The sequence below is a fragment of the Ambystoma mexicanum genome, chromosome 7q, assembly GCF_040938575.1.
Source record: "Ambystoma mexicanum isolate Mex_15411 chromosome 7q, UKY_AmexF1_1, whole genome shotgun sequence".
In the NCBI taxonomy this organism is placed as follows: Eukaryota; Metazoa; Chordata; class Amphibia; order Caudata; family Ambystomatidae; genus Ambystoma; species Ambystoma mexicanum.
In genome coordinates, this window is record NC_090941.1 from 328,449,996 (window position 1) to 328,462,733 (window position 12,738).

The following is a 12,738-nucleotide window of genomic DNA, read 5'->3' on the forward strand; positions in this document are numbered from 1 at the left end:
GTCGTCAGGCCAAAGAGTCGCCAGATCCTACCGGACACTGCGCTGAGGGGCCGCAAGGTTCTATTACCGGGTCTAACCTGAGGGGCTATGCCCTAGCACCGGACAGAGGTTCGAGGGGGTGCCTGTACGCACCATGTACCTCGCAAATGCAACTCCTTCCCCAGGAAGTGTAGGAGCAGGAGGGACCTTTCAGGTCCCGGTACCAGTGCATGTTCCGAGGCTGCTACAGCTACTGGCCGCAGGCCGAGGGGTCGCCAGATCCTACCGGACACTGCACTTAGGGGCTGCAAGGTTCTATTACCGGGTCTACACCTGAGGGGCTATGCCCTAGTACCGGACAGATGCCTGAGGGGTCGCCTGTACGCAACACGTACCCCGCAAAAGCGGTTCCTTCCCCAGGAAGCGTAGGAGCGGGAGGGACCTTTCAGGTCCTGATACCAGGGCAGTTACCAAGGCTGGCTACAGCTCCAAGCCATCAGGCAGAGGGGTCACGAGATCCTATAGGCGACTGCGCTGGGGAGCCCAAGGTTCAATTACTGGGTCTACACCCCAGAGGCTACGCCCCAGTAACGGACAGATGTCCAAGGGGGTGCCTGTACGCACCACACACCCCGCAAAGTCGTCTCCGTCCAGGAGGCACAAGCACTGGAGGGACCTTCCAGGTCCTTGTACCAGTGCATGTTCCGAGGCTGCTACAGCTACTGGCCGTCAGGCCGAGGGGTCGCCAGATCCTACCGGACACTGCACTTAGGGGCTGCAAGGTTCTATTACCGGGTCTACACCTGAGGGGCTACCCCCTAGTTCCAGACAGATGTCTGAGGGGGCGCCTGTATGCAGCACTACCAGCAGCATTGCCTGTGGCAATCTGCCTACCAGGTCCCATCCTGAGGTGCAGGGTAGCCCTCAACCTCGACCGCCAGGAGTCTTGGTAGAGACTGGGCCCAATGCGGCAAGCACCACGATACAGGCATGTGGCACGCAGCCTGACAAAAAGGCCGCCGGGCCAGATAAAATGGCGGCTCGTCTGACAACATCCCGCCTTTGGGGAACTAGTAGGGGAACGAGTTTCCAGGTGGGACTAGTCTTCACTAAGTATGTGACCCACGGCATACCCTTCATCGTCACAGGGCCGATTCTCCCCGCAGACAGCAAGGCAGAGTGGGTTCAGCACTCCGCGCCCATGCCTGCGCCTCCAAGCGCTCCACTGGCCTGTGAAGACGGGTTTTCTTGAAAAGCCATCACCCTCAGGGACATACTCCCTCCAGTTCTGTCGCTAGCAGCCACGGCCACTCCACCCTTGGTTCCAGCGCCTCCGGCTCCCGTGCAGCTCCAGCTGCCCATGCCAGTACCCACAACACCGGCTCCCGCGCCTCCGACGGTCTTGGCAGCCCCACGGCCTCCTTCTCAGCAGCCGGGTCAGCACGTCACAGCATGAACCCCATTCGGCACAGCCTACCAACATGTGCCTTGACACCACAGGGCTGGCGGCAGCCAAAGATTTTGTGGATTAGGAACTTGATAAGAGGAGGAACAGTCCCCGGACTGCTGAATCCTTATCCATCCTCACTAAATACACCCCTAGGGCGTATAGCCAGACGCGCACCCATGCTGGCGCACGAGATTCACTGACCCTTGGATCCTCCACGCAGTGTCCTCGGGCTACCGCCTACCGATCCCTCCTCCGCCTCTCCCCTCCCTGCCCCTCCCCTTCCACCCACAGATTCGGTCGATAACTCTGTGGGCGGAAATTCGCTTGCACGTAGAGTGGCAGGCAGTGGAGGAAGGTTCGGCCTCCCAGCGGGGTCTGGTCGCCTATTCACAGATTTTCGCCATACCATGGTTCCCCCAGCACGTATTGCAGAGATATTGTGCACGGGAGACTCCATGTACTCCCTGGTTCTGAAGGATGCTTACCTTCACGTACCGATCGGCAGCCCCAAAGATCCTTTCGTAGGTCCGGATCATGGGCTTCCATTTCCTATGCAAGTTTCTACCCTAAGAGTACATTGGTCACTACAGTGAGTAATTTGTAATTTCTGGGTGGTTTAAAGGGAATGGATATTCCCTTGGGAAGTCCTGATTAGAAGGCTATTGCAATAGTCGAGTCTGGTATTTACTAGGGCTGTGGCCAAAAGCGATTTATTGCTGATTGAGATATAGGACCTGATTTCTTTCAAGAGCTTAGTGATATAACAACAAGATGATCGTATATTAAAGCTTACGTAGGCTGGATACAATTTCTTGAGCCGCGGCCCGGTCCCCACAATGAAAAGCTCTGTTTTCTCATTATTAAACGCCATACAGGACTGGATGGCAGCATAGACCCCCCATCCAAGGTCTACGAGTCTTGAATAGTCACCTGACAACTCTAGGACCACCTGAGTGTCAGCGTAGTTGGTATAACGGACAACCAAGCAGCCTAGGAGGTCGAGAATAGGCCTGATAGAGCTATTAAATAGAACTGGGGCTATGCATGATTCCTGTGGTGCTCCGGTAGTGATGCTGGTGGGTGTAGATTGGGCATTCTCTACTGCCACTCTAGAAATTCTAGATCCTAGGAAAGAGGCAATCCAGTCCGAGGCTCTGTCGGAATATTGAGCTAGATCTTTCAATCTGTCGACAAGTATGGAATTTTCAACAGGATTGAAATGCTGCTGAAATGTTTAACTGCATGAACATAGCAGGTTTCCGCTGTACCTAATAAGGTTGAATTTGAGGTCCAGAAAAGCTGTTTTTCTCCCGTGTCTTGCACTAAACCCAAGATGCCATTGTTCTCTTTAAAGTCCTGGAGTTGTAGATATGCCACCCTGTCCAAGATCTTAAGCAGGAATGGGGGGTTATTTATGTTGCAATAGTTTTTGGCCAACGTTGGATCAAGGGTGCTCTTTTTCACTAGAGGCGTAATCCAGGCCTCCTTGTGTGATAGTGGCACTACACCCTCCCTGAATGACTGTTATGGAGAATTCTCAAACATGTGCCATTTCCTCTCTACCTTAGAGACCCCAAGCTCTTTTGCTGAACTTTGGGACTTTGTACTTTTAATTCTAATTGTTTTCTTTGTGTTTCTCTTGGTTATGGAGTCTAACCAACTCCATAGGCATCATCTTTTCATTTGTGTCACACAGCACCCTCAATGCAGTGGCACAGGGAAACATTTTCAGGCTTAAATACCTTCTCTGGATGAACTTCTGTTTTCCAGAGTAAGTAAAGTGAAATTGACTTTACTAGTCTTTTACATTCCTAGACCCAGCACAAACTATCTTCCTATAGAGTGCTGTAGGGGTTATTTAGTATCCACTGTGTCTAGATACTCATGTAGCAGTCAAATGCTACCCTTTCCTCTCAGAATGCCTGGTGGCAGTGGTTTTACAACAAACTACCATGCTTTTTCCCGACCGCGAGCGCCTGAGTGTCTGGGGTGGGCAGGAAGTGAGGGAGGTGCCCGAAACCCCCTGAGCTTAGTCCTAGGAGACCCAAATACACTCTGTGGTGATTGGCTGGCTGACTGTCCAGCAAGAACATCCACCCTGCTGGGTGAGTGACAGCTAGGCTGGAATGAATGGGAGAGAACTGAATAAAAGGCGAGTCTCTTGGCTTGGAAGGCAGAGTCGACCACTGGAACGAAGGAACCGAAGAAGAGCTTGAAGAGGACAGCTGCTGCAACTCCTGGACCATTGGTTTGCCCGGTGAAACCCTGCTGCAGTTCCGAATCGCCAAGTTCACATCGACAGAGAAGCCCCTGCAAGGACGACTTCTCCCTTTTAGTTGGTGGGACCAATCAACTGACAAGTAAGCCAGCTGGACACCTATCTCGGAGCTGGTTGACTTTCCTCAGCGTTGCTGCAGGAAACCGTAGAACCAGGGAGGGAGACACCAGTTTGTGTGTTTTGCTCACAGCCACCGAAATTGAAGTTTGCCAAGTGCTAGCTTTTTGACCAGTGCCAGTGCAGTGCAGGATTCCCCCGATGTCCGTCCTCTTGTCCCCACAACTAAGGCACAGGAACAGTGAGATCTGCAGGGACTGCCAGGAACAGAAGTCTTCAGCTGCATCTTTTTGTTCATTTTAAGGTACTGTGAAATAAGACTGAGAGTACTTGCCTCTCGCAGTGAAAGTGAAACTTTTGCAACTCGCAGGCCTAATCAGCTTGTGACCCAACATATGATTCTTCTTTTTACAAACTACTTCCAAGAACTTGTGCAGAGACTTTACTGTTTACTTACCAGAACCGCTTTATCCTATCAAGACATTGACTTTGGCCTAGCCTATTGAATTGAATTGACTCTTCTGGTGAACTCAAAGTATTTGCACTGTCTAAGAATAATTGTAACCTTTCATGTTCTAATAATCTTTGCCTTTTACTCCTCTTGAAAAGAATCCTGAAATATGATTGTTTGAGTATATTGCCTCCTTCTTATGAATGTTTTATAACTGACAGTTATATTAATAAGTATTTATCAAAGAAACTTGAGTGTAAGAGTTTATTTAAACACTTGTGATTGTAGACCTCTTTGTAACATCATTACTGCTCACCTTCCCCTCTTGAGATAAGCCTGACTGCTCAGCTCCGCTACCAAAACTGTGTAGTACAGACTTATACCAAAGGTTGGTTTGCTTGCACGTGTAGTCCTAGTTGTGTGTAGTGGTCCCAAAGGGTACTGCATACAAACTTTGCCTAACAATGACAGGTTGACCAATCTCATGATCCATGGGATCAACACATCTAGGGACCCTATGAGGATGTTTACTGGGCAGATGTTTCCCTGACAGGATGTGGGTTTTAAGTCAGTGACTATCCCGAGTATTTTCGGATTCAGAGAAGGGTCTGAAATCGAATTTGGTTATCGGAGGGTTGGAGGTGGGCAAGTGTAGCTGCAACAGCGCAGGGGCCATTATTCATAGCATTGAGACTGAGTTGCCGCGTGAGTATGGCTTTTTGGTGACCAATAATGTTGCATGAAAATTCCTTCTGAATTTCTTGGCACCAAGCAGAGTCTTGGACAATATTTTGACTACCTGTGTCTTTGCCCTCAAATTCCTTAAGAATTTTGAACAGTATGCTGGAGCTGCATCCTGTACCACTGATTCTGGTATTGAAATATTTAGATTTAGCTTCTGTGATGGTACTCTTAAATTTGTTCACAGAATTGTAAAATTGGTCAGTTAATGGAGTATGTGCAGAAGAGTTGTTGCACCATTCCCTTTCCAGGGCTCTTTTCTTTAGTCTCATCTGGAGAACATTGTCATCAAAACAAGCATTCTTAAGGTTCTCAGTATTTCTCTTTTGAATTTTTTCTGGTGCCAAAGCCTCTATGGAGGCGGATATAACAAAAGGGAGATGAGATGTCAGGTCAGTAACATTCTATAGAGATCCAAGAGGCAGCAGTTTAGATTCCAAGAGCGCTGATAATTTAGATGGTGTGACAATCCTAAAATTCAGGCTCTTTTTAAGAATTCTGAGCTGTTTGTCCAGCCGCACTGGGGCCATTGGAATGCACACTGTGGTGATAACCAGTAGGTGGTCAGACAAGGGGCATACAGAAGTAAAGCTATTTTTGATATGCAGTTGGTGAGTGAGAACCCAGTGCAGAGTGTGTCCATGTCTGTTAGTGGGTTCTTTAATCCATTGGGTATAGCCAATGGCATCGAGGGCTGCTAGTAACAATGTGGCATGTTTGTCATTTTTATCTTCAGCCCAGTAGTTAATCTGTCTCCTATAGCTGACTACACCTGGCAGAACAATGTTTTTGTTATATGGAAAACTCCTTCAATTGTTCATTTTGGGAAGAAAAATTGTGAGAATGTATGAAAATCGCTCCTTTTGACAATTTGAGGGAGTTAATGAAATGTCTGGTCTGAAATTATTGCTGTGAATGAGATACTTTATATTGTTTGTAATGGTAAAATGTTGTGAGTTGACATACATTTTATTCAATTAAGATGTATTTTTGTAATATAAATAAGAGAGTTAAGTCTCATTTAGATGAAAAGGCATTGTAGTTTGAATTTGGAGAGAAATCACTCACGTGGTACAATTTGTACAGCCTGGTTCGCAAGTGAAATGTCCTTTTCTTTTTAAACCTTAACAATTTTTTCTAACAGTCTGTGATTGAACATGTCACTTCAATTCAACTTCCAAGTACAGCCTGCCTGGTTTATGGCAGAGTATTTTCAAGTACATGCTGCAATAAAATGTTGATGATAAATTGATATCAGTACATTTATTTAACTATATTTATTGGTATGGCACAAGTTAGTATTAGCTAAAGCTACTATGTAATTTGCCATGTTCATGCTTTTTCCCCAGTCCAATGAGTGTGAAAAAGGAAAGCCATCCAGTCCTGTTTTTCTCTTGGAATTGTGGAATTTGTTTTTTTCATTTTAAGTTTAATACTACAAGTCCAAGAATTCAAATAAACAGAACTGGGTGGCTTTCTCCACATGGAATAGAGAAACGTGAGCGCTGCGAGGCATGCAACCCTTATATAATTCTGAAACATCCCATTCACAAAGGTCAGCTTTGTAACAAGTAGAAGGACAAATTGGCAAAGATTTGTAGTTATTTTTTCTCTTGTTGGATTTTTGATATTTTACAGAGAAACCAATTCCATGGTCGAAGAGTTCATGTTGCTTGCAAATATATCTGTTGCCCAGAAAATCTATGATGAGTTTTCAGAATTTGCACTTCTCCGAAAACACCCTGCTCCACCTCCAGCAAACTATGACATCCTTGTCAAGGCAGCAAGTTCCAAGGTAAGCATGGAGGAGGTTTTGTAGAGGGTGGGGTGTTTGAGTAGAATTCAATTTTTTGCCAACATTGTGTTCCCTAAACTTTGTGATGTTTTTCTTTGTTTTTATACTTTATTTTTCTTTTGGAGTGATGTCTACTGAAAGGTCTCCTGCTGTTTAAACTTGTTTTTGGTGTGTTGATGTTAGTAGCCTGTATTGCTATCTGGGCAGGTGTGCTCCTGGAGCACCCCATTTTGCATCTGGGTGAGTTCTCTCACCCAGAAATTGTTTGGTGGTAGGCTGGTGGCAACTCAGTCAACCATAAATTATGTTTGGGAGTAGCCTGGTGGGACCAAATTGGTATGCTAATGAGTACTCCTCTGTGAAAGGTATAGTTTGATAAAATGTGGTTGTAGACCCTCCTGAGTGGGAACCAACCCATACAGCACGTTATTTGGCCATGTTCGTTCAGTTGATGTGCTTCAGTATTGGTGTATATTTTACTTCGCTGTACTGGTATTTTTGCACTGGTTTTAACAGTGAAATATGTCTTGTTAACAACCTGTAACAATGTTTGCTGACTATTTCGAAGGGATTGTGTCCTCCGACGTATTCCTCATCTTAGATATATATCCTTCCAGCTCTGCTGGCCTCAGAAAATGTTTTTCTCCAGAGGGCGCTGCGCGTCGACGTCCCTCGAGTCGATGACCCTCGACAGCCGCCGTATCGACGCTCGATGTCATCCTGCCTATAAAGGCCGCGCGCAGCGTCCGTTGCTCAGTTCCGTTTTTCCGCGCTACTCGGTGCCTCGGAATACCGTTGCTCAGTTCTTAGTACTATTTACCTCGAGTTATTCGATACCGTACTCGATGGCTTCCTCGTCGGAACCGACAACTCCTCGATCCGGCTTCAAAAAATGTCGAGATTGTGGGAAAAAGATGTCGTTGACCGATCCTCACAGAAATTGTCTGTGGTGCTTGGGAGCCGAACACCATTGTTCGGAGTGCGAGGACTGTATGTCCATGACAGCTAAGGCCCTGAAGGAGCGTAGGGGGAAGCTGGAGAAAGGTAAGACTTTTAAAGCTTCTTCCTCTTCGACGAAGTCGAGACATTCGTCTCCTCGTCACCATTCACGCTCCAGGTCTCGGAGTGGGTCTCATCACTCCTCGAGATCGAAACACTCGAAGAGGAGACGTCGAAGATCCCCTTCTCCGTCTTCCTCTTCCTCTGTTTCGCCAAAAAGAATCCCTTGCCCCACGAAACATAGTTCCCGGGCTGAATGGGAGGAATTCAGAAAAAATATTATGAGCGTCTTCGAGAAAGCGGCCTCGACCCCCTCGAAGACTGCCGAGAGCGATGCTCTGGTCGAAAGACCCGAAGGTCAAAAACGCCGCGAGTCGCAGTACCCGGCGAAAGAAACCTCTCGAGCGCGTCTCGAACCCTCGAGTAGGACTATGACCTCCAAACCTTCCTCGAAGGTTCCGTGGACGCCGTCGACGAAGGTTCCGTCGACGTCGAGGTCTTCGACGCCGTTGTCGAAGGGACCTTCGACACACAGGTCTGTCGACTCGACGCCGGCCTCAACACCGGCGTCGACGCCGAGAAAAGTCACGGTGACCACACATCCATTGACGATTCCCAGGCCCTCGACGTCGATGGCGTCGATATTGTCGAGTAAAATTCCAATTCTGTCGAGGTCCTCGAGGCCTCCACCTCTGTTTTCGACGCCACGCTCGAAGCCTTCGGCGTCGACGACATCGACGTTTTCGAGGCCAATAATGACAAGTTCAGCACCCTCTGCCTTGGAAATGGGATTTACTCCCTTTATTAGTTCAGAACAATTGAGAACTATATCCTCAATTTTAGAAGAGGGTGATTTGTCCGAGCAAGACACATTTGAGTTACAGGGACCTGTAACCCCAGTTAGAGAGGAATTTTCCTCTGAAGAGCGCAGATTAAAGGATCTTCATGATTCTTTACATGAGGCAAGTGGGTTAGACACTTCCCCTGAGGTGGATTTTGCTAAGCCAGACCCGGGGGAGCATGCTGAAACCCCCTACAGAGCCTTAATGGCCAGGATTACAGAGTTCATGGGGTGGTCTACACCTTCACAATCTTTCCAGCAAGATGACCTCACGGATATTCTTGACAAAGGCCCACAAGAGGATCCAGTGGTGCCCTTTCATAAAGCTCTTCAGAGAAAGATCATGACAAACTGGGAAACCCCTGATGTAATACCAGCAGTAAATAAAAAACTGTCTGCAAAGTACAGGGTATCTTCCACAGACCCAGAGTTCTTGTCTAAACATCCATCCCCAGAAAGTCTGTTGGTACAAGCAGCATCCTCTACCGACGTCAAGACAGCTTATCCTACTGTCCCACAGGACAGGGACGATAAAAAATATGATGCTATGGCAAAAAAAGTCTTTTCAGCATGTAGCATGGCGTTAAAGTCTGTTAATGCTACTTGCACCCTTGCTAGGTTCAGCCATACACTTTGGGAGTGTGCTTCTACAGCGGCTGACTGCATCCCGGAGGGAGAAGAAAGGGATGCGTTCCTGAATATTATACAGGACGGTAAAGACGCTATGTGCGAATCCCTCCAGACGGGCATTGATTCGGCTGACAGTATCAGCAGAGCAATGGCGGCAAGTACATCAACCAGGCGGTTCGCTTGGTTGAGAAAGTCGGGTTTTGCCCCAGATGTGCAAGCCAGGCTCTTGAACATGCCATTTGATGGCTCTTCTTTGTTCGGGAAAAAGGCGGATGACAGTTTAGAGAAACTGCAAACTTCAAAAGCAGCAGCAAAATCCCTAGGAGCTGCAATCCGTCAGACTCCTTTTCGTCCCACAGGAACCTCTGCGAGGGGCAAGTCCTTTCGCTTCTACTCCTCATTCGGAAGAGGTAGAGGACGACCGGCTCAAAGGGGTCAAAGAAGAACTACCCGAGGTGGACGGGGTAGATATTCTAAAGCCGCAGCAACAGCAGGTGCCTCTTTACCATCGGCATCTGCATCAGCCGCCCCAAAACCACTCTGAGGACTTCCCTCACAGGACACCTGTAGGAGGCAGGTTGACTCAACATCTGACGGAATGGCAGGCTATCACGTCAGATGCTTGGGCATTGGAAACAGTTGCCCAAGGTTACTGCCTACCTTTCCTACGTATACCTCAGAGTCATCCACCGGGGATCAGCTCTCAGAAAGCTCCAGATCCGCTCCTCTTGCAGGAAATTATAGACCTGCTAGAGAAAGGTGCCATAGAACCGGTACCTGTAGCGGAGAGGAACAAGGGCTGGTACTCCCCTTACTTTCTCATTCCAAAGAAAGACGGAGGACTGAGACCCATCTTGGACTTACGAGAATTGAACAAATTCCTCAGGAAAGACAAATTCAAGATGGTCACTCTTTCTCAGATCCTCCAGGCCCTTCAGTTTCAGGACTTGTTGGTATCTCTGGACCTTCAGGACGCTTATTTCCATGTGCCTATCCATCTCAAACACAGGAAATACCTGAGGTTCGCAATTGGCAACTCTCACTATCAATTTCGAGTACTGCCTTTTGGGCTGACCTCCGCCCCGAGGGTCTTCACCAAGTTAATGTCGGTAGTGGCTGCAAGTCTAAGGAGGGAAGGGATTCACGTCTACCCCTACCTGGACGATTGGCTGATCAGGGCTGTTTCTCCGGAGCAAGCTCAGATCCAGCTAAATCACGTGTGCTACTCCCTTCACAAGCTGGGCTTCTCCCTCAATTTAAAGAAGTCTCAAATGATACCATCGCAGAGACTCCAGTTCATAGGAGCGATCCTGGATACTTCCCTGGGAAAAGCCTCGCCACCAGAGGTGAGGGCTCAAGATATTCTACAGATGGTTACCAAGTTCCAACATGCCCAACGTCTCCCAGCTTTCGACTTTTTGAGGTTGCTAGGCCTCATGGCATCCTGCATTTTCCTTGTGCCAGAGGCTCGCCTGAGAATGAGATCCCTCCAGTGGGCACTGAGGACTCAGTGGTCACAATTCTCACGGAGAATGACAGATCTTCTTCAGGTTCCCGTCAGGGTGGCTCGAGACCTTCAGTGGTGGGCCTGTCAGGAGAACATTCTGAAAGGAGAACAGTTTTGGCAACCCTGGCCGGAGATAACAGTAGTCACGGATGCCTCACTCACGGGGTGGGGAGCCCACGCCAACGGCTTGACCATCAGCGGTCGTTGGTCTCCATCGGAGTCCAGACTACACATCAACCTGTTAGAGCTGAGAGCCATCAAACTTGCGTTGAAGGCTTTCCTGCCAGTTGTACAAGGGAAGAACGTCCTGATAATGACGGACAACACGGTGGCCATGCATTACCTCAACAAAAGAGGAGGCGTAGGATCACTACCCCTGCGCAGAGAGGCGATGCAGCTCTGGTTTTGGGCAATCCAAGAAGGAATCTCTCTATCGGCAGTTCACCTAGCCGGAGAGAAGAACTTGACAGCGGACGCTCTGAGCAGGCAGAACACAGTCTCCCACGAGTGGGAGCTAGCTCAGGAAGTCCTTCAAGAGATCTTCGCCCTTTGGGGAACCCCTCAGGTAGATCTGTTCGCCACCAGCCTAAACAGGAAATGCGACCTTTTCTGCTCAAGGGAATTTCCTCCGAGAGGAGCTCTGGGAGACGCGTTCATAGTGGACTGGGAGTTTCCGCTTCTGTACGCGTTCCCACCGGTCCCTGTCATTCCTCAAATGATCAGGAGGTTGAGAAGATTCCGGCGAACCATGATCCTAATTGCCCCGGATTGGGCCAGGAGAACGTGGTACCCGGACCTTCTAGACTTGTCCATCTGCCCTCCATTTCGACTTCCTCTCAGAGAGAACCTACTCTCACAGAAGGGAGGTCAGGTTCTCCATCCAGACATCAAAACCCTCAACCTTCACGCTTGGCTTCTGAACGGCTGAGGTACAAGGATTGGGACCTCCCTGATGATGTTATGGAGGTGTTGCTTTCGGCAAGGAGGCCAGCAACAAAGTCTTTATACCGCTGCCGTTGGAACAGATTTTGCAGCTGGTGTAGAGAACAGAATATCGACCCATTTTCATGTGGTACACCAATGGTTTTGTCCTTCCTACTATATTTGGCAAATTCAGGCCTTCAAGTTGGCACCATTAAGGGCTATCTCGCAGCGCTATCTATCTTTAAGCGTACTGCGGAGGAACCATCCTATTTCAAATTACCCTTGGTAATACAGTTTCTAAAGGGGTTAACCAATGTTTATCCCCCAAGACCATTCCAAGTTCCCCTATGGGATTTAAACTTAGTATTAACTTTCCTGATGGGGACACCTTTCGAACCTCTCCATTCTTGTTCGTTAAGATTCCTTACCCTTAAGACTGTTTTATTAATAGCACTTACATCTGCTAGAAGGGTGAGCGAATTACAAGCTCTTTCTTGTAAACCCCCTCATACAATCTTTCACAAAGACAAAGTTGTCCTGCAAGTGAAGCCTAATTTCCTCCCAAAGGTAGTCTCTGAATTCCATATCTCTCAGAAGATTACCCTACCATCTTTCTATCCTCCTCCTCACCCGGGGAAAGAGGAAGAGAGGTTACACAGACTAGACCCTAGGAGGGTTTTAAGTTTTTACATTAGTAGACTAGCCAGGATAAGACAGGCAGAACAGCTGTTTGTAGGCTACGCAGGTCACAAGCTGGGGTTACCAATAACTAAGCAGACCATTTCCAGATGGATCATTCTAGCCATTCTGGAATGTTATAAACTGGCAGGGAAAGAGCCCCCTCAAAACCTTAGGGCTCATTCGACCAGAGGTATTGCAGCTTCATCGGCCCTCAAAAGAGGCGTGCCGATTAAAGACATATGTGCGGCCGCTACATGGTCGTCTGTCCATACCTTTACATGTTTTTACAATCTGGATTCCTCCTCTAGTCAAGAGACTAGGTTTGGAAGGGCTGTACTGCATTCTATTCACCAATAGAAGACAGCGTGAAGTCAGTACTCCCTCCTCCGAATATAGAATACTGCT

General features: G+C 48.1%; 1 protein-coding gene across 2 annotated transcripts in view; it reads left to right on the forward strand.

Annotated features, from left to right (window-relative positions):
* The window catches only part of DIS3 (DIS3 homolog, exosome endoribonuclease and 3'-5' exoribonuclease), an 859,785-nt gene that overhangs the window by 594,705 nt on the left and 252,342 nt on the right, over window positions 1–12,738 (forward strand). For both annotated transcript variants that reach the window (XM_069639429.1, XM_069639430.1), the window contains one exon: window positions 6,595–6,751. In XM_069639429.1, the coding sequence (XP_069495530.1) occupies window positions 6,595–6,751 (157 nt within the window). The remainder of the gene's footprint in view (window positions 1–6,594; window positions 6,752–12,738) is intronic.